This window comes from Gastrolobium bilobum, unplaced genomic scaffold (assembly GCF_033153095.1).
Source record: "Gastrolobium bilobum isolate Gb01-03AN ecotype WA unplaced genomic scaffold, APGP_CSIRO_Gbil_v1 utg1777, whole genome shotgun sequence".
NCBI classification, from domain to species: Eukaryota; Viridiplantae; Streptophyta; class Magnoliopsida; order Fabales; family Fabaceae; genus Gastrolobium; species Gastrolobium bilobum.
The window spans coordinates 22,474-44,890 of record NW_026895533.1 but is presented as its reverse complement, the minus strand read 5'-3'; the positions used below and the strand labels follow the sequence as shown (position 1 = coordinate 44,890).

Here is a 22,417-nt window from a genome sequence, read left to right as displayed (position 1 = left end):
TCTATACAATCAAATTTGTTAAACCAGAAGACATGGATGTACAACAATCTGAAGTTCAGCTTTCTAAATCATGAAATCATTGTATGATACTTCCACCAACCACAACTATATATGTTAAATGCAATCGGAAAAGGTAAAGTTAAACATTCATCAACCACAACTATATAGGTAAAACTAGTGGCAAGAGATGAAATTATACAAAAGATCAAGTTGCTATGAAATAAGCTCAACAACCAACGGCAGATCAAGAACTTTTGGTCACCAGTACAATATATACCAACAATTATAAATATTCAAATCTGTGTTGAATTCAATGCAAATCCTTACTATTTCGTAGTCCAATACAGAAAATTTACCATTATGTTTAGGGAAGAGGAAAAGAACAAAGAAGAGGAATATTCTACAATCTACATCACAGTTAAATCAGCATCCACAAAGTATACCAGAATGTGAACTTAGGAGAAGACAACGGCTTCCTGATAGTTTCAAAATCAAAAATTGACCTGCAAAATTCCAGTCAAAGGGTAAGAAAGGAATGAATCTGTAGAAGCATAAATAAAGATAGAATGTTTGATTATCTTATGAAAATCAAGATTGCTAACTGTAAGAATTGGCTCATAAGTGACTTCAAAGTTCAAACTTGAAGTGTATTTCTTTATCGAGATTAATAGCATTTTCTCTTCCAATGAAATTATTATCACATTATCATTTACTATATCAGAATTTTTTTATCTAGGAATTACGATTTTGAGGAATATATTAGGAAAGTGAATTTTCCAAAAATATTGGATTAATTTTCGTGATACTATATTTTATTAATTGTAAAATATTATTGAAAATGTGAGTCATGTTATAGAACTAACCAACCCCTAAACCGAAACAAACAAAAAAACACACACATAGAAATATGTAGTCTTGTTCAAATTCAGTTTCCAGAAATCAGAGGAAGATTGTTTCACCGCCATTTTAGGAGTGGTTCTGTTTGTTGTTTGCTAAATTGGCTTCTGTATCCGCCATTTTAGGATTTAAAAAAAATCGCAAACTGATCTAATCCAAACCAAAAAAATTGGATTGGATCGGATCGGATTTGAAAAAAAATCTAAACCAAATGGATAATTATATGATCAAATCGAAGGGATTGGATCGGATGAATTTTGCTTCCAAAATTGATCCAATTCAAACCGCGAACACCCCTACTATTTTATCTCCACAATCTCGTCGATGCTTTTCCAGAGGGCAGCTTTTTCATTATTATTTTTTTCATCTAAGTATTTGACAACACATTCAGAACAAAAGGAAGGTGAACTAGAACGAAGGGCTGAATACGATGGCTAATTTTGTCCGAAAAAATTAATAAATTTTCCTATTGCATGAGATTTGTAAAAGGGAAATATTACTCTCCTTTCACATAAGGTAACTTATCTCATTTTCTCTCACTTCGATTTTTGCACTCTACTTTCTTTTTCTTTTTTCTTACAATGGTGGGACCCACTCATTTTCTCTCTACCACATAAGATAACTATCTTATCTTATGTGGAAGGAGATTAATAAAACCCTTTGTAAAATATCATATGTTGGATGATATTTTTTCCGTTGAAATTTTTTTCCACTTTTTCATAGAAAACAAAATTCCAGAAAAATCACTTTCCAAAACTTTTTTCTTTTTTTCAATGTGCTACCAAACATGAGATTCTTGAAAACCCACCCTCAATTTCCCATACATTTGAAAATAATCCACCTATCAAATATCTCCTAACAATATTTCTCGGGAATTTAACGTTCCACTTTAGAATTCAAATTAATAAACACTTTTAACCACTACCGCCAACAACCATCAGATATTATACCATAATTCTTGCTTTCACTAGTATTTTTGCCCTTAGCACAAAAGTAACTACAAAAGTAACACTTATTATATTTGTCACATGTAACCACCATCAATAAAGATCGGGTAAAATTATCTCTAGTAACATTAAAACTATGTCATTTTGAATGTTGGGGGAATTAAGAAATTGTATTTTGATAAAATTTATATAATAAAAAATAAATAAAATTCCTAAATTATCTTTCATTAATCCTCTCAATTCCCAAAAAGAATTTAGAAGGAAGATAAAATAAAGAGTAAATATCTTTTTTGGTCCCTGACAATATCCACGAAGCCCTTATTGGTCCCTAGATATAAAAAAGGGACATAGTGGTCCCTTAAATTACAAAAAACAGGCCACGTTAGTCCTTCTGTTAAATCTCATCCAACGGCCTAACTAACGGTGCACACTTGGCACGTACGTTAGTTTGCTGACGCGAATTTGAGTGGTCCACCGTGGATGTTGAGACGACGATGTTTTCACCTGACCTAGCATCAGTTGCATCTCCAACGCCCTTATTGGTAGGGGTGTACATGGGTCAGGTCAGGTCAGGTTTTTGTGCGACTCGACTCAACTTGGTTTTTATAGGTCAGGTATTTTGACCCGACCCGCTTTAATTTTATCCAAGACAGGTCTGACTTGGTTTGTTTTGTTTTGAAGTAGTTCAGAACTGGTTCGGATCTGACCTAACTTGGTTTCTGAAGTGGATCAAATCTGACCTGACCCGTTTTTGACTTAGTTTCGTCACAAAATTTTGTCAAAATTTCTACGTTGCAAACGACGAAAATTTCGTCACAAAATTATTTTTTTGTCGAAAAGCGACGAAATTTTTTCTCTAATAAAAATTTTTACAAAAATAAATTTTGTATCGAAATTTAGTTTCCGTCAAAAGTTTTGATGAAAATGATTTCCTCCATCAAATGTTTTAAACGAAAAAAGAATTCCGTCAAAAATTTTGACGGAATGTTTTCCGTTCAAAATTTTGATGGGAATATTTTTCTGACGAAAATTTCGACGGAAATTGTTTTGAGGGTAATGTTTCATTCGAAACTTTCGACAATATTTAGATTTTCTAAAGAATTTTGACAGAATATTTTTTCCGTCAAATTTTTTTATCGAAATATTTTTTTTCACAAATTTTTACGAAAATTTTTGACAGAAATGTGTTCCGTTGAAAATTTTGATGAAATTATTTTTTAATCAAAAAACTTGACGAAAATATTTAGTCGAAAATTTTCGATGGAAATATTTTTCGCTAAAAATTTTGACGAAATTTTTTTTTTCTCAAAAAGTTTAACGAAAAATGTTTCCGTCGAAATTTGAATTTTGTAAAGAATTTTGATGAAAATTTTTTCTGTAACAAAATTTTGATGGAAATGTGTTTTGTCGAAATTTTTGATGAATATGTTTTTTGTGAAATATTTTGACGAAATTTAGATTCCGTAAAATTTTTTGACAAAAACAATTTTGCGTCAAATTTTTTTACATAAATGTTTTTCATCACAAATTTGAGGAAAATCTTTTTTGTCAAAAAAGTTTGCAAAAATTTTTGACGTAATTGTTTTACGTTAAAACATTTCTTTTAATGTAATTGTGTTTTTTTTTCTTTTTTTTCACATAATGGGTGTGGGTCAAGTTTTGGGTCAATGGGTCATTATTAAAACAAGTCAGGTCTAAAACTGACCCAAATAAAAGTGGGTCAGTATTTAAACCAGTTAAAAAAAATAAGTATTTATGGGTCAGGTCAACGGCAGGACAAATGAACCAGTTTTTTTGCACACCCCTACTTATTGGTCCATAACAAAAATCACAACAAGGCAACTGAAACTACTCCATCCTTGAGTTGGGATAACTTATACCAGATTGCAATAGGGATAGCTCGAGGACTTGAGTACTTGCATGCTGGATGCAACACTAGGATTCTGCATTTTGACATTAAACCACATAATATCCTTCTGGATGAAACTTATAGCCCAAAGATATCAGATTTCGGGCTTGCTAAGCTCAGCACAAGGGATAATAGCATTGTTTCAATGTCAAATGCTAGAGGGGCAGCTGGGTATGTAGCTCCCGAAGTGTGGAATAAAAATTTTGGTGGTGTTTCACATAAATCTGATTTTATAGCTATGGAATGATGCTGCTAGAAATGCTAGAGGGACAGTTGGGTATTTTGAAAGGTGAATCTGTGAAGTAAATGGATTTTAGGCTGGGTATTTAAAGAAATAGAATCAATGAATTAATTCAAATGTAAGTTTCTTGTATGGTGTTACGGCAAGACATTGTTGCTTGTAAAATTGCCTCTGAAATGTATCAAAAAAAAAAAATTGACTCTGAATGAATGTAACTGTTTGGTTTCCATTATGCAGGATTTTGGTATAACATGGAAAATGGTGGACCTGCACCGGAGGGAATTACTAACAAGATGTATGAGTACACAACAACAATTAAGGAGTACTTGATTGCTGAAGATCTGCCTGATGTACTGCTCGCAACCTGACTAAAAATGTTCCGTTTTCTTTATTTGCCCCACCTTGTTTTTGATTAAGACTGTTGTGTTTGATCTATCTAACCTTGTTCCCAATTCGCAATTTGTTTTCACAGGTGGATATCTCCAGGGCAGGTGTTGCAAACTGTACAGGCCCTGAAGGACCATTTTGACGCTGAGGTTCTTGATTCAGCAAGCGATTATATAAAATTGATGAAGTAAGATTTTGACAGGATTAATATTATCTTGCACACTGCATTTATAATTAGGAGCTCTATGGAAGTGAATTTATTTATGTCATGTCATGATCCCATTTGACCTGCAAAATTGGAGAATGTGAAAGAAAGAACTTGTTGGAAAATAGGAGCATTTTCTTTATTTTACCTAGTTAAAGTTATATTATTTTTTCAAATTTTAGTAATGAAGTACATACTACACGAGTAGTACTGAAAAATATATTTTATTAGAAACAAACTCGATCCCGTTATCATGGATTATCTATGGGTTTTATTAATCTCCTTCCACATAAGATAATTATCTTATGTGGTAAAGAGAAAATGAGTGGGTCCCACAATTACAAGAAAAAAGAAAAAGAAGAAAAAAGTGGGGTGCGAAAATCGATGTGAGAGAAAATGAGATAAGTTACCTCATGTAAAAGGAGAGTAATATTTCCCATTATCTATTTATCTAAGTACAAGTTCCTGGGTGGATGATTCTTAGAACCCATGTTTGGGTAGTGAGCGGCTCGTAAGTTAGGTAAAACATCATTTAATTTAATAATCCTATCTGTTTCAATAATATAATCATAAAAATAATTATATAAGTTTATTTATACCTTCATTTCACAAAGTTTTCGAATTCCTTGTATTTTTAACATCTCAAAAATAATAAATACATGCTATATATAAACTATGTGTACCACAAGCCAGCAAGAACAAGAAACAAGAACACTACTAGAAAAGTCCATAATTGTGAAAATTTCGTCAAAAATGATATTTTCGATCAAATTATTGACGAAATTCAGGTCGTCGAATTTCTCTTCGCCGATAACAATTTTTTCGATGAAATTTATTTCGGTCAAAAAATTTCGACGAAAAAGTAATGGAATTCCGTTGAAAATTGTTGTAATGGTTTTCAACGAAAAACGGATTCCATCGAAAACTTTCGACGGAAAATCAAATAATTTTCATCAAAACTGATGTAAGGATTTTCAACGAAAAAAATTTTTGTCGAAAAATTTCAACTGAAAATCAATGAAGTTTCGTCGAAAATTGTTGTAATGGTTTTTGACGGAAAATGGATTCTGTCAAAACTTTCGACAGAAAATCAATAAATTTCTGTTGAAAACTGATGTAAAGATTTTCAACGGAAAACAAATTCAGTCAAAAAAATTTAGATTTTTTTTTTAAATCTCTCTACAAAATTACTACCTTTTTTTGTACATCTGATAAAAAAATATAGTTGTTCTGTCCTTGTGACAGAGATGTCCAGCCCAATAGGCTGGTATATTTCTCTTGTATCTAGTGCCCTCTCCAAGGTATCTATGAAGGAGATACCCTTGAGTCAAGCAGATCAGTGTGCACAGAATACTATAACGGCGTTAGCCAATGGGGTGTGTGTGTGCGCACAGTGACAACATAACAGTAAGAGAGAGCGTAACGTACCTTTACGGTTTACCTTGTATTTATAGAGGTTACCTGTGGGTAGCGTGGATGGGTGTAACAGCCCGTTGTACATCGGTATTGTTAACATTAATTATGGTATTAAGCGCAGTTACAATCACAACAATTCATTTATAAAAATGCGAGTAAACTTTTTCCGTTTATTACGCGAGCATTTAAAACAATAAAAAGCGTAATAATTAAAAGTTGTGACCGTAACTGTAAACTCTTTGCCGAATACTTATTTAGACTACTTTTATAACTTATTTTAGTTACTACAAGTCACTAAGGGGTTCTCATAAACCCACTTAGCTAATTTCTCAATTTTACGTTTTCTACCTATCCGAACATGATTTGGTATTTATATTTTCTGCGGACAAACTGCATTCTACAAGCCTCCCATCTTTTGATATGTTATTTTACACTCAATTACCTTTCTAGGAAGATATCACACGAGTTATTTCGATCTCGTTTGCTCCGGATATCGCCGTTTGAAGTTGGACAAGTAAAGCTGCCAGTCAACCCCAAAACAGCTCCAAACATCCCTGACTCCACGAATTACTTCAGAAACTCCACTCAATCAATTGCTCTCAAATTTTTATACATCAAACTAGACACCTCAATATTCAATTTGACATATCATACACTTAATTTTACTAAGAAACTAAATGGGAATAAATTTCCCAAACCCAGTCCAGAACTGCCACAAGTGCAGTGAGCAAATGGGCAGTCTGCACTCTTTTCCTTCTACAGGACAACGTTCAAACCAGAATTCTATCAAATTTTTCCACAAGATAGAAAACATCTCAAGCTTCAAAATGGCATATAGTACATCCCTATCGGACCTTTGTGGAGGGAGATATGCTCTCCCAAAGTTCACCTATAATATGCCAATTTCTAGATATTTCGCCATAGTTTCCTTTGTTTTTACCAAAATCCCCAAATTTGCAAATGCTTTCTAATACCTCAAATGTACCTAATAACCAATGGGTGGCACACACAAGGACCAACAATTCCTTGAGGCACTTACAACCCAACTCAGTTTATAGTTATTACAAAATTCATGTCACACTGCTCACTTGATTAATACTTAATACGTTTCAATCATCAAAGTCCATTTACATGCATTTTCTAAGCATTCACATAATCATAATCCTAAAATAGGCCTAAAGCCCTTCCATCATATTACATCAAGTATCCATGGTACAATTACAATATCTCAATTACATATTACAACTTACAATTTCATAACTTAAATTACAACTTGAAACATGAACTTTAAATGACATATACAACTAGACTTAGGCAAAATGACATGAACAAATATGACTATGAATCTTCTCCTACATACATATGGAATGTTCATGCCCTAAGTCTAGCCTAGGCCCAATGGCCATCAAAATGCAAAATATAAAAATGTCCTCCAACACTCATCCTACGGGCTTCTTGCCCGCCGCTCCTGTACCATTGCTACCTCCTGAAATAAAGCCCCCAAGACGGGGTGAGATATACGAATATATCTCAGTAACCCAGAGGTTCTGGAGAAAACTCCGCCCAATGGCTCACTTCGATGCATATAAATAATATACAATAACATCTTTAAAAACGGGATATAGCAAGAAACTGGGGGATATAGGGATACAAAATAAGACGAAGCTGGAATGGTAGCTACCAAAACCACGCAACGTCCTGCCTAATGGCTCAGCATATAAGCCTACGGGTCTCGTCCAAGGCGTGTTCCAAGAACATCCAACCAAGGTACCCCTCCCATCCATATACACCCGAGACTTCCTAGTGTGCTCCTATCCTGATCACACACCACGACCCTAGGTCAACTGGAACTCCCTCTCGGAGACCTATCCAGTGGAAGTCCAAAACGCCCGAAGGCAAAACTGTCTACTAGCCAGAGACTCGGTACATCCAGTGTACCACTAACATACATAATAAATGCATAAACATGTTATTCTACATTACTTACATACACTTCCTACCATCACCCTCAACGGGCATGGTGGATCACACAAGGGGATCAAGCCCCAGTACCAAGAGGTTACCTTAATAAGCCTCTTCACTTAGCTCCACAGCAGTATACTCTCCGAGATCGTTACTCAACAGAATGCCTACACAGAGGACATTCCCAATTACTCAAAACTCATACGAACACATGCCAGCTACCAATTATACAAGCATGATTCAATCACTTACCTCAATCCCACTTGGTCCAGGACCAAGGGCAATCCATCGACTCACGGTTCGGGGTTCAATTTACGGCAACCTACAACAACCATGTACGACTCGTCAGTACACGACAATTCCATCAGAATACGAAAAATGTCAAAACCTCCCCTACACCCTTGTAGGTTCGGCCATCCAAGTGGAAATTTTCATTTTATTTTTCTAAATTTTCTTTCTCATTTTATTAGGCATCCTAAGGTTGCCGAAAGGCCATATCAAGTGTCATTTTTCGTTTTACGTCTTTTAAACGTCGTTTTGCTTAATATTTTGTTCTATGTCCAAATACACACTCAACATTACCAAGTATTTTTCTATTGGTTTTCCAACCTTCCAACCACCACACAACCCATCTAAATACCATTTAACACATGATTCATCATCCAAGCAATACCAACAACATCAAATCCCTAAAATTCCCTAAATGACCGAATTGTCACCTATGCAATTCCAAGGGATTTTCACTCAATTTTAACCACTCTACACCTCATACAATCTCATTATATCAACATATACAATCATACAACAACTCGCCAATCAAATCTTAAACATTTTCAAAACTCAGTCACGACACCCTAAAAATTTCGAAGTTAAAATTTCACAATTTTCATCAATAATTTTCATGGCATTTCTAGCTCTAACACATCATTCTAAGACATTATCATCTAATACACATTTTCCATTTGAGCTCCCTAACAGCACAAATCAACAAAACAAAGTCTAGGGTTCATAAATATGATCTACCAAATTAACCATAGAAATGATGTAGAAACATACTCACAATCAAGGCCTAAGACTCCTCCCAGACATATCCAAGCAATGGAAGGCCAAATGACTCCATGAACATCAATTCTCCTCAAATAGGGTAGCATTTTTCTCCCAATCTATTGGTTTTCAAGGCCTAATACTAGTATGGTTGTATTGGGATGATGATTTACATGAAATTTAGTGACAAACTTTGTGGATTTTGGTTAGGTATTGTGTGAGAAATCAAAGCTTGAAGCTTGCTCCTATTCTCCTCCATGGCCGCGGGTTTGTGCTAGAAAAAGGGAAGGGAAGTGGATGATGAATAGTGAATCTTAGGTGGCTTAAGTGGACTTAAATGGAATGGGGCCCACCGCCACCTCAAGCATTTCAAATCTGTTTGCATTTCCCTCCAATTCCACTAAAAGTCCATAAATTTAAAACCTATTTAAAAACTCTAATTTTTAACATTAACCATTGTCCTTTAATTATACTTGATCAGATAAATCCAGAGTTTTCTGGTCGTTCGGAGAAAATGTTGTTTTAAGCTGTTGCGCGCCGTTGGCACGCTTCCCCAAACTAACTTACTTCCATCTAATTTTATCAGAAATCGTATTTCCTAGTTCTATAGACCATTTATAACTCATATTTAAAACCTAGAGCTCAAAACTCAATCGACACGTTTTACAGAGCAATCGTACCGCGATATTTTTTCCCGGTAAAAACACTATTCACTGATTTTTCTGAAACTTGCCTATCCACTCAATTTTTCGTTCTGAATCCATTTCCAGTGTTCTTTTTATCATCTGAGACCTTCTACTAAATTTCCTTCATAGGGTTGTGTGCGTGGCTAATTTATCGTTTTGCACTTTTTTTGTTTTTGGCCTTATATTCAGGATTTTTCACTAATCCTTTTCTTTAATTCTCATTTAATATTTTAATATTTAAACTTAGGAATGCGAGGTGTTATAATCACCCCACCTTTTAAAATTTTGTCTGCAAAATTAAATCATACTTGTCTGCTAACTCAAGATATAGCCGGAGAATCTCATCCTCCCGTTCCCAAGTAGCCTCCTCAGGTGTACGTCTTTCCCAATGAATCTTTAACATTGGAATAATTTTTCTTCTAATCCTCTTTTCACCGCGGTCAAGGACCTCAATAGGACCTACATGAGTCTTTAAATTTTCTCTAATCTCAATGTCATCCGGTATCACCACATGTGATTCATCCGGAATATAGCGTCGCAGCTGCGATACATGGAAAACATCGTGCAAATTCGACAACTGAGGGGGCAAGGCAAGCTGATAGGCCACTAATCCTACTCTTTTCATTATCTGATACGGCCCAATAAACTGAGGACTCATCTTCCTCACGCCCAATGCACGTCCAACACCCGTAACTGGAGATAACCGCACAAATACATGATCACCTTCTTCAAATTCCAGTGGTCTGTGTCTATTATCATAATAAATTTTCTGCTAATTCTGTGCTTGTTTAAGTTTTTCTCTGATCATTTCAATCTGTACTGTAATTTCTTGCACAAAATCCGACCCAAATCTCTCTTTATCACCTACCTCAGTCCAACAAGTAGGAGTACGACATCTCCCTCCCTACAATGCCTCATACGGTGCCATGCCCAGACTGGAGTGAAAACTGTTATTATAAGAGAATTCCACCAGTGATAAATACATGTCCCAAGTGTAATAGCCCGTTGTACACCGGTATTGTTAACATTAATTATGATATTAAGCGCAATTACAATCGCAGCAATTCAATTATAAAAATGCGAGTGAACTTTTTCCGTTATTACGCGAGTATTTAAAACAATAAAAATCGTAATAATTAAAAGTTGTGACCGTAACTGTAAACTCTTGCGGAATACTTGTTTAAGCTACTTTTATAACTTATTTTACTTACTACAATCACTAAGGGGTTCCCATAAACCCACTTAGCTAATTTCTTAATTTTACGTTTTCTACCTATCCGAACATGGTTCAGTCTTTGATTTTCTGCAGATAAACCGCTTTCTACAAACCTCCTATATTTTGATATGTTATTCTACACTCAATTACCTTTCTAGGAAGCTATCACACGAGTTATTTAGAGCTCGTTTTCTTCGGATATCACCATTTGAAGTTGGACAAGCAAAACTGCCAACCAACCCCAAAACAGCTCAAAACATCCCTCACTCCATGAATTACTGCAGAAAATCCACTCAACCAATTGCTCTTAAATTTTTATACAACAAACTAGATGACTCAAGATTCAATTTGATATATGATACACCTAATTTGACCAAGAAACGAAGCGAGAATAAATTTCCCAAAACCGATCCAGAACTGCCACATGTGGAGTGAGCAAATGGGATGTCTGCACTCTCTGCCTTCTACAGTCCGTCTTTCTGTCCATAATTTTACCAAATTTTACCACAAGATAGATGACATCTCAAGCTTCAAAATGGAATATGGCACGTCCCTATCGGACCTCTGCGGAGGGAGATATGCTCTCCCGAAGTTTGCCTAAATTATGCCAATTTCTAGAAATTTCGCCAGAGTTTCCTTTGTTTTTACAAAAATCTCCAATTTTGCTAATGTAATCTAGGACCTCAAATGTACCTAATAATCATTGGGTAGCACACATAAGGACCAACAATGCCTTGGGGCACTTACAACCCATCACAATTTATCTTACTTATATAATACGTACCACATTGCTTTCTTTATTAATACTTAATACGTTTCAATCATCAAAGTCCAATTGCATGCATTTGCTAATCATACACATGATCATAATCCTAAAATAGGTCTAAGGCCCTTCCATCATATTACAAGTACTGCATAATTACACCAACTCATGCATAATTTACAAGGCTTCACATGACATATTACACTTACAACTTAAATCTCCAAATAATACATGAATAAAAAACTTCCAAATGATATAATACAAATACAACTAAACTTAGGCAAAAATAACATGAACACATATGACTATAACTCTCATCTTATCAACATATACGTGTTCATGCCCTAAGTCTAGCCTAGGCCCAATGGTCATCAAAATGCAAAATACTAATGATACTCCGGCTAATCATCCTACGGGCTACTTGCTCGCCGCTCCTGCACCACTGCTACCTCCTGAAATAATGCCCCCAAGACGGGGTGAGATATACGAATATATCTCAGTAACTCAGAGGTTCTGGAGAAGACTCCGCCCAATGGCTCACTTCGATGTATATAAATAATATAAAATAACATATTGAAAAATGGGATATAGCAAGGGATTTAGAGAAACTGGGGAACATAGGAATATAAAATACGACGAAGCTGGAATGGTAGCTACCAATAACACGCAACGCCCTGCCTAATGGCTCGGCATATAAGCCTACAGGTCTCATCCAAGGCGTGTTCCAAGAACATCCAACCAAGGTACCCTTCCCACCCATATACACCCGAGAATTCCTAGTGTACTCCTATCCTGATCACACACCACGACCCTAGGTCAACTGGAACTCCCTCTCGGAGACCTATCCAGTGGAAGTCCGAAACGCCCGAAGGCAAACTGTCTACTGGCCAGAGACTTGGTGCCTATGTACCAATATACATACTAAATGCATGATCATGTTATTCTACATTACTTACATACATTTCCTACCATAACCCTCAACGGGCATGGTGGAACACACAAAGGGATCAAGCCCCAGTACCAACAGGTTACCTTAATAAGCATCTCCACTTAGCTCCAAAGCAGTATATTCTCTGAGCTCGTTACTCAACAGAAATGCTTACACAGAGGATATTCCCAATTACTTAAAACTCATACGAACACATGCAAGTTACCAATTATACAAGCATTGTTCCAATCACTTACCTCAATCCCACGTAGTCTAGGACCAAGGGCAATCCACCGACTCACGGTTCGGGGTTCAAATCAACGTACAACAACCTACAACAACCATGTATGAACCATCAATACACGTCAATTCTATCAAAATACGAAAAACATCAAAAACCTCCCCTACACCATGTAGGTTCGGCCCTAGTAGGCTTATTTTACAATTTATTTTTCTAAATTTTCTTTCTCATTTTATTAGGCATCCTTAGGTTACCAAGAGGCCATGTCAAGTGCCACTTTTCATTTTACGTCTTTTAAACATTGTTTTTCCTAATATTTCGCTCTAGGTCCAATGAACCACTCAACACCCTCCACTATTTTTCCATTGGCTCTCCAACCTTCCAACCACCACACAACCCATCTAATTACCATTTAATTACACAGCACATCATCCAAATAATTTTTCAACATAAATCCCTCACTTTTCCTTAAATGGCCGAATTGCACCAAGGCAATTCCCAAGAGGTTTTCAATCCAATTTCATTATTCCACATCTTATACAATCCTATTATAACATCATACAACTACACAAACACTCCCAACACACTTCTAACAACAATCCAAAAACACAAAGTTCATAACAACCTCAAAATTTTCTAAGTTAAAAATTCACATTTTTCATCAATAATTTTTATTGCATTTATGGCTACTACACATCATTCTAAGACACATTCATGTACAAACATTTTTCATTTGAGCTCTCCAAACACATCAATCAACAAAAGCCCCTTTAGGGTTCATGAAAATAAATCACTAAATTAATCCATGAGAGGTGTTGAAACTAACCCACAATTACGTCACAAGGCTCCTCCTAGAACTCCACAAGCAATGGCTTAAGAAATCAACCCTAAAATCACAAAACACCAAGAAACTTCGTGGCTGTATATGCCCTTTTTCTCACAATAGAGAGGGTTTCAAGGGAAACTAATTGGTGGAACGGGTTCGAGTGATAATTTTCATCGAATTTCAAGACAAAAATCGTCCGATTCGGTTAAGAATCAATGAAGTTAGCAAGGAAAGAAATTTGAAAATCAAATGGTCATGGAGGGGGGAAGGGAGCACGAAATTTGGAGAGAGAAAAGAGGTTTTAGATGATGAAGAATAGTGTTAGTCCATGTGGCTAAGTTCACTTAAGTGAGGTGGGCCCCGCCGCCACCTCACGCAATTTCAAACTAATTCGAATTTTCCTCTGATTCCACTAAACGTCCATGAATTCACAACCTATTTAGAAACTCTAATTTTTTAACATTAACCATTATCCTTTAATTACCCTTGATCAGATGAATCCTGAGTTTTCCGGTCGTTCGGAGAAAATGTTGTTTTAAGCTGTTGCGCGCGCCGTTGGCACGCTTCCCTAAACATACTTATTTCCATCAAATTTTATCAGAAATCATATTCCCTAGTTCTATAAACCATTTATAACTCATATCTTAGAGCTCAAAACTCAATTGACACGGTTTACGGTGCAACTGTACCGCGATATTTTTACCCGGTAAAAACACTATTCACTGAATTTTCTGTAACTTGCCTAACCACTCAATTTTTCATTCTAAACCCATTTCCAGGGTTATTTTTATCATCTGAGACCTTCTACTCAATTTTTATCTTCCTAGGGTTGCGTGTTGACTAATTACCGTTTTACCCTTCTTTGTATTTTGGCCTAATTTTGAGGATTTTCACTAATCCTTCCCTTTAATTCTCATTTAATATATTAATTTATGATTTAGAAATGTGAGGTGTTATACCAAGCAGTACCCTGCTCTAACGTGCAAGCTCTCAGCATATCCTCAAGTGTCTGTATGGTCCTCTCTGTCTGACCATCAGTCTGTGGGTGATACGCAGTGCTCAGCCTGAGCTGAGTGCCAAAAGCCTGCTGCAAGGCTCCCCAAAAATGAGAAGTGAATTTCGGGTCCCGATCACTAACAATGCTAACCGGTATCCCGTGGAGCCTTATAATCTTCTTTACATATAATCTTGCTAATTTATCCGTAGAGAAGTCCACTCGCACTGGCAGAAAATGTGCAGACTTCGTAAGCCTGTCTACTATAACCTAAATTGAATCGTGACCAGCCTGAGTCCGAGGCAAACCAAAAATGAAATCCATAGAGATGCTCTCCCATTTCCACTCTGGTATATCCAACGGCTGAAGTAAACCGGCAGGTTTTTGATGTTCTATCTTAACTTTCTGACAAATTAAGTAACTTGACACATACTCAGCAACATCCTTCTTCATCCCAGGCCACCAGAACTTGGTTTTCAGATCTTGATACATTTTTGTGGCACCTGGGTGGACAACATACTGACACTTATGAGCCTCAGTCATTACCTCCTCTGCTAACTCCTTAGGCACAACAATCCTGCCCTGATACAATAATAACCCTTGTTCATTCAAAGATATCCCACTCTGCCATTTCAAATACTTGACACTGTCATTCCGTACCTGCGTTTCTTTAATTTTCTCATGTAATTCATCTTCCACCCGTAAACACTCAAATTCATCCATCCTGCCTACAAAGACATCCGTCAATTTCAAAACACGGAATTGTTCAATCACTTCATTATCCCACAACATCAGCTGGGACACACTAACAGACTTCCTACTCAAGGCATCAGCCACCACATTAGCTTTAACCAGATGGTATTTCAATTCAAAATCATAATCCTTCAAGAATTCCACCCATCTCCGCTGTCTCATATTCAGCTCTTTCTGATCAAACAAATATTTCAAACTCTTGTGATCAATGAATACAACAAATTTCATCCCATACAGAAAATGCCTCCAGATTTTTAAGGCAAATACAATAGCAGCAAGCTCCAAATCGTGCGTTGGATAATTCTCTTCATGAGGCTTCAATTGTCTAGAAGCATAAGCAACCACTCTCCTCTCTTGCATCAACACACACCCCAAACCTTTCTTGGAAGCACCACAGTATAATTCAAACTCACCTTCCGGATCGGGGAGGGTCAACACAGGAGCAGTAGTCAATTTCTCTTTAAGGTCCCCAGAAAACACCTCTCACATTCCTGGGTCCACACAAAAGGAGTATCCTTTCGTGTCAATCGGGTCAACGGCAGTACCATTGTGGAAAATCCCTCAATAAATCTCCGATAATATCTAGCAAGACCCAGAAAGGTCCGGATCTCAGTAACAGTCTTCGGTCGTTCCCGGTCAATTACCGCATCAATTTTATTCGGATCCACAGTAACACCCCTAGCAAAGATAACATGACCCAAAAACTGCACCTCAGATAACCAGAATTCACATTTAGACAGTTTCGCATACAACTTTTTATCCTTTAATATCTGCAACACAGTCCTCAGATGCTCTGTATGCTCCTCCTCACTCTTAGAATAGATCAAAATGTCATCAATGAACACAATTACAAACTGGTCCAAATACGGTTTAAAGATGCGATTCATATAATCCATGAACAATGCCGGGGCATTAGTAAGCCCAAAAGGAATCACCTGATACTCGTAGTGTCCGTATCTAGAACGAAATGCCGTTTTAGGCACATCCTCCGGTTTAATCCGAATCTGATGGTATCCGAACCGGAGATCAATCTTAGAAAACACACATGCACCCCTCAACTGATCCAACAAGTCATCAATACGCGGCAATGGGTACCTGTTCTTAACCGTAACCTTATTCAATTGTCGATAATCAGTACACAACCTCATGCTTCCATCCTTCTTTTTCACAAATATTACAGGTGCTCCCCACGGAGACACACTCGGTCTGATAAAATCCTTTGCAGACAGCTCCTCAATATGTTTCTTCAACTCAGCCAACTCCAGCGGCGACATCCGGTATGGAGCCAAAGAAATAGGCCCCACACCAGGAAACAATTCAATCGAGAACTCAATCTCTCTCTCAGGTGGAAATTCTGATATCTCATCGGGGAATACATCCACAAACTCATTAACTACCGAAATACTAGAAATCTCTATCTCCTTACCACCAGCCAATCCACCCAAGAAAATATAACCCTGGTCCCCAGCCTTCAAGGCTTTAACAGATTGACACATAGACAGAAAGGGAGACGGAGTAACCGAGGGCTTCTCGTGAGATAAAATCAACCTCTTGCCACAGCAATCAATCATCGCGCAGTTTTGAGATAACCAATCCATGCCCAATATCAAATTAACAGAGGCCAGGGGCGAGATAATCAAATCAATAGTGTAACCCATGCCTTCATAATTAAATCCAACCTCTTTACAAATAAAGGAGGAATCATTAACCTCTCCTGTAGCCGTAATAATACGCATAGGGGGAATCATCCGTGATACTTTTAACCCCAACCCCTTAGCAACATATTCTGCCACGAACGAATGCGTAGCTCCCGAATCAAACAACACAGACAAATCAGTATTTGAGATAAAAATTAGAGTAAACACCATTTTTGGTCCCTGACAATATCTACGAAATTCTTTTTAGTCCCTTGCAATAAAAAAGGATCAAATTGGTCCCTAAAATTATGAAAAAAGAGCCACACTAGTCCTTATGTCAACTCCTCCGTCACTAACGTGGCCCTTTTTGCATACTGTTAAGGACCAATTTGGTCCTTTTTTATTGCCAAGACTAAAAAGAATTTCGTAGATATTGCCAGGGACCAAAAAGGGTGTTTACTCTAAAAATTATACCTTTAACCAGATTAGGTGCCTTCTCTGTTTGCTGCACATTTGTAGTATAAACACGCCCAACCATAGGAGCATATGGCAAGGCCTGCAGATTCGCAGCCTGCCCAGTATTACTGTAACAATTGTTGGCATAATGCCCTACCTTACCACATTTAAAACAAGCATTTGGAGCCGCAGTAGAAGGGCCCTGATGAAACCTTTTAGACTTCTCACATCGAGGATTAGAATTTCTGTCATTAAATCCGCTCCTATGACCACCACCCCTCTTGAACTGACCTGGAGGCTGCCTCACCTGCAACCCCCTACCTCTATTATTATCCTGATGGTAGCCACCTCTGTAATTATTACCAGGAGGACCAGATGTCCTCGAAGAACTAGACTTCGGATACCTGCTATAAACACTTTCAACCTTTTTGCACTGGGTCACTAGATCAGCAAAATTTCTCACCGCAGTATTAGACATCCTCTTAGCAATTTTCTCATTCAGACCCCTCTGAAACTTAGCAGATAAAAACTCAGGAGTCGGCAGCACGCCCCTGTAATTTGCAAATTTCACTAATTCATTAAACTTCGCCACATAGGCATCAACAGTCATGGTACCCTGTACCAATTTCTCAAACTCACCCTGCTTAGCTTCCCGAACATCCCTGGGAAAATACTCTTCATGGAATAGTCTCTCAAATAAAGCCCAAGTAATTTCTTCCCCCTGAATAGTAAAAGCGCGAGATGCATTGTACCACCACTCGTGGGCATCCCCCTCGAGCATATAAACAGAATAAAGTAATCTCTGGGGATCCTGACACCCCATAACCTAGAATATTTTCTCCATACCCATCAACCAGGTAGTCACAACCTTCGGGTCCCTTGACCCCTGAAATGCTGGTGGTTTATGCTTTCTGAAAGAAATGAGTCTCTGCTCATCAGTACCAACAAATACTTGTTCGGCAACCCCAGACGACTGAGCAACAACAGAAGGATCCATAGAAGGCTCAGGGATATAAGTAGGATCAATAGTGTGGTGACTAGCCTCGCCAGACTGACGACTAGCACCACTCCCCTCCTGGTGAGGTGTAACAGATGACATACGGGTGTGAGTCTCCGTAGCTGTATGTGGAGGAGAATCATCCCTCTTGTTTCGAGCCCTATCCGCCCTCATCTCATTCATGAAGGCGTGCATCATATCCTGATTATTTTTCATCAGGGTCTCGGTCATATTTCTATTCGCAGCAGTCTCTTCCTGCAGAGCATTTAGAACTGCAGTAATAGGATCTGGTGCTGCTAGACGACCTGCACCTCAAGTTCCACGACGACCACGTGCCCTACTCATGATCAGACCCACACTGAGGAATCACAAATGCAGTAATCATAAACAGTTCACAGATAGCTATGCAACACAAAATACAGTTATGCATTATCAGAGTTCCCTTACAAAACTGCTCTGATACCATAAAATGTAATAGCCCATTGTAGACCGGTATTGTTAACATTAATTATGGTATTAAGCGCAGTTACAATCACAACAATTCATTTATAAAAATGCGAGTAAACTTTTTCCGTTTATTACGCGAGCATTTAAAACAATAAAAAGCGTAATAATTAAAAGTTGTGACCATAACTGTAAACTCTTTGCGGAATACTTATTTAGACTAATTTTATAACTTATTTTAGTTACTAAAAGTCACTAAGGGGTTCCCATAAACCCACTTAGCTAATTTCTCAATTTTACGTTTTCTACCTATCCGAACATGGTTCGGTCTTTATTTTTTTGTGGAAAAACCGCATTCTACAAGCCTCTCATCTTTTGATATGTTATTCTAAACTCAATTACCTTTCTAGGAATCTATCACACGAGTTATTTAGATCTCGTTTGCTCCGGATATCGCCGTTTGAAGTTGGACAAGCAAACCTGTCAGTCAACCCCAAAACAGCTCCAAACATCCCTCACTCCACGAATTACCGCAGACAATCCACCCAACCAATTGCTCTCAAATTTTTATATAAAAAACTAGACACCTCAATATTCAATTTTATATATCATACACTTAATTTGACTAAGAAACAAAGCAGAAATAAATTTCCCAAAACCGGTCCAGAACTGCCACAAGTGCAGTGAGCAAATGGGCAGTCTTCACTCTTTTCCTTCTCCCGGCCGACTTTCAGTCCAGAATTCTATCAAATTTTACCATAAGATAGAGGACATCTCAAGCTTCAAAATGGAGTAAGGAACGTCCCTATCGGAATTCTGTGGAGGAAGATATGCTCTCCTGAAGTTCACCTAAAATATGTCAATTTCTAGAAATTTTGCCAGAGTTTCCTTTGTTTTTACAAAAATTCCCAAATTTGCAAATACTTTCTAATACCTCAAATGTACCTAATAACTAATGAGTGGCACACACAAGTACCAAAAATGCCTTGGGGCACTTACAATCCAACTCAGTTTATAGTTATTACACAATTCATATCATACTGCTCACTTGATAATACTTTATACGTTTCAATCATCAAAGTCCATTTACATGCATTTTCTATGCATTCACATAATCATAATCCTAAAATTGGCCTAAAGCCCTTCCATCATATTACATCAAGTATCCATGGTACAATTACAATATCTCAATTACATATTACAACTTACAATTTCATAACTTAAGTTACAACTTGAAATATGAACTTTAAATGACATATACAACTAGACTTAGGCAAAATGACATGAACAAATATGACTATGAATCTCCTCCTACATACATATGGAATGTTCATGCCCTAAGTCTAGCCTAGGCCCAATCGCCATCAAAATGCAAAATATAAAAATGTCCTCCAACACTCTTCCTACAGGCTTCTTGCCCGCCGCTCCTGTGCCACTGCTACCTCTTGAAATAAAGCTCCTAAGACAGTACGAATATATCTCAGTAACCCAGAGGATCTAGAGAAAACTCCTCCCAATGGCTCACTTCGATGCATATAAATAATATACAATAACATCTTTGAAAATGGGATATAGCAAGGGATTTAGAGAAACTGGGAGATATAGGGATACAAAATACGACGAAGCTGGAATGGTAGCTACTAATACCACGCAACGTCCTGCCTAATGGCTCGGCATATAAGCCTACGGGTCTCATCTAAGGCGTGTTCCAAGAACATCCAACCAAGGTACCCCTCCCATCCACATACACCTGAGACTTCCTAGTGTGCTTCACACACCACGACCCTAGGTCAACTGGAACTCCCTCTCGGAGACCTATCCAGTGGAAGTCCGAAACGCCCGAAGGCAAAACTGTCTACTGGCCAGAGACTCGGTACATCCAGTGTACCACTAACATACATAATAAATGCATGAACATGTTATTCTACATTACTTACATACACTTCCTACCATCACCCTCAACGGGCATGGTGGATCACACAAGGGGATCAAGTCCCAGTACCAAGAGGTTACCTTAATAAGCCTCTTCACTTAGCTCCATAGCAGTATACTCTCCGAGCTCGTTACTCAGCAGAATGCCTACACAGAGGACATTCCCAATTACTCAAAACTCATACGAACACATGCCAGTTACCAATTATACAAGCATGATTCAATCACTTACCTCAATCCCACTTGGTCCAGAACCAAGGGCAATCCACCGACTCACGGTTCGGGGTTCAATTCGACGTACGGCAACCTACAACAACCATGTACGACTCGTCAGTACGGCAATTCCATCAGAATATGAAAAACGTCAAAACCTCCCCTACACCCTTGTAGATTCGGCCATCCAAGTGCAAATTTGCATTTTATTTTTTTAAATTTTCTTTCTCATTTTAGTAGGCATCCTAAGGTTGCCGAAAGGCCATATCAAGTGCCGTTTTTCGTTTTACGTCTTTTAAACGTCCTTTTGCTTAATATTTTGTTCTATGTCCAAATACACACTCAACATTACCAAGTATTTTTCTATTGGTTTTCCAACCTTCCAACCACCACACAACCCATCTAAATACCATTTAACACATGATTCGTCATCCAAGCAATACCAACAACATCAAATCCCTAAAATTCCCTAAATGACCGAATTGTCACCTATGCAATTCCAAGGGATTTTCACTCAATTTTAACCACTCTACACCTCATACAATCTCATTATATCAACATACAATCATACAACAAATCACCAATCCAATCTTAACACATTTTCAAAACTCAAAGTCACGACACCCTAAAAAATTTGAAGTTAAAATTTCACAATTTTCATCAATAATTTTCATGGCATTTCTAGCTCTAACACATCATTCTAAGACATTATCATCCAATACACATTTTCCATTTGAGCTCCCTAACATCACAAATCAACAAAACAAAGTCTAGGGTTCATAAATATGATCTACCAAATTAACCATAGAAATGATGTAGAAACATACTCACAATCAAGGCCTAAGACTCCTCCAAGACGTATCCAAGCAATGGAAGGCCAAATGACTCCATGAACATCAATTCTCCTCAAATTTTCGTAGCAAAGGGTAGCACTTTTCTCCCAATCTATTGGTTTTCAAGGCCTAATACTAGTATGGTTGGATTGGGATGATGGTTTACATGAAATTTAGTGACAAACTTTGTGGATTTTGGTGAGGTATTGTGTGAGAAATCAAAGCTTGAAGCTTGCTCCTATTCTCCTCCATGGCCGCGGGTTTGTGCTGGAAAAAGGGAAGGGAAGTGGATGATGAATAGTGAATCTTAGGTGGCTTAAGTGGAGTGGGGCCCACCGCCACCTCAAGCGTTTCAAACCCGTTTGAATTTCCCTCCGATTCCACTAAACGTCCATAAATTTAAAACCTATTTAGAAACTTTAATTTTTAACATTAATCATTCTCCTTTAATTATACTTGATCAGATGAATCCGGAGTTTTCCAGTCGTTC

At 37.5% G+C, this 22,417-nt stretch overlaps 1 protein-coding gene across 1 annotated transcript; it reads left to right on the top strand.

Moving 5' to 3' along the window:
* Positions 1 to 2,398: 2,398 nt before the first annotated feature.
* On the top strand, positions 2,399 to 4,523 carry LOC133315552 (LEAF RUST 10 DISEASE-RESISTANCE LOCUS RECEPTOR-LIKE PROTEIN KINASE-like 2.1). The gene is made up of 5 exons (XM_061517197.1): positions 2,399 to 2,458; positions 3,728 to 3,924; positions 3,990 to 4,042; positions 4,232 to 4,344; positions 4,467 to 4,523. Exons 1-5 carry the CDS (start codon positions 2,399 to 2,401, stop codon positions 4,521 to 4,523), a joined length of 480 nt encoding a protein of 159 aa, XP_061373181.1.
* The last annotated feature ends 17,894 nt before the right edge of the window (positions 4,524 to 22,417 follow it).

Bases quoted from the DNA above. Each gene is read 5' to 3' on its own strand.
- LOC133315552 (XM_061517197.1), top strand. From the start codon at position 2,399: ATGGGTCAGGTCAGGTCAGGTTTTTGTGCGACTCGACTCAACTTGGTT. The intron at 4,043-4,231 runs GTGAATCTGTGA...TCCATTATGCAG, and splicing joins ACAGTTGGGTATTTTGAAAG to GATTTTGGTATAACATGGAA. The intron at 4,345-4,466 runs GTACTGCTCGCA...TTGTTTTCACAG, and splicing joins TTGCTGAAGATCTGCCTGAT to GTGGATATCTCCAGGGCAGG.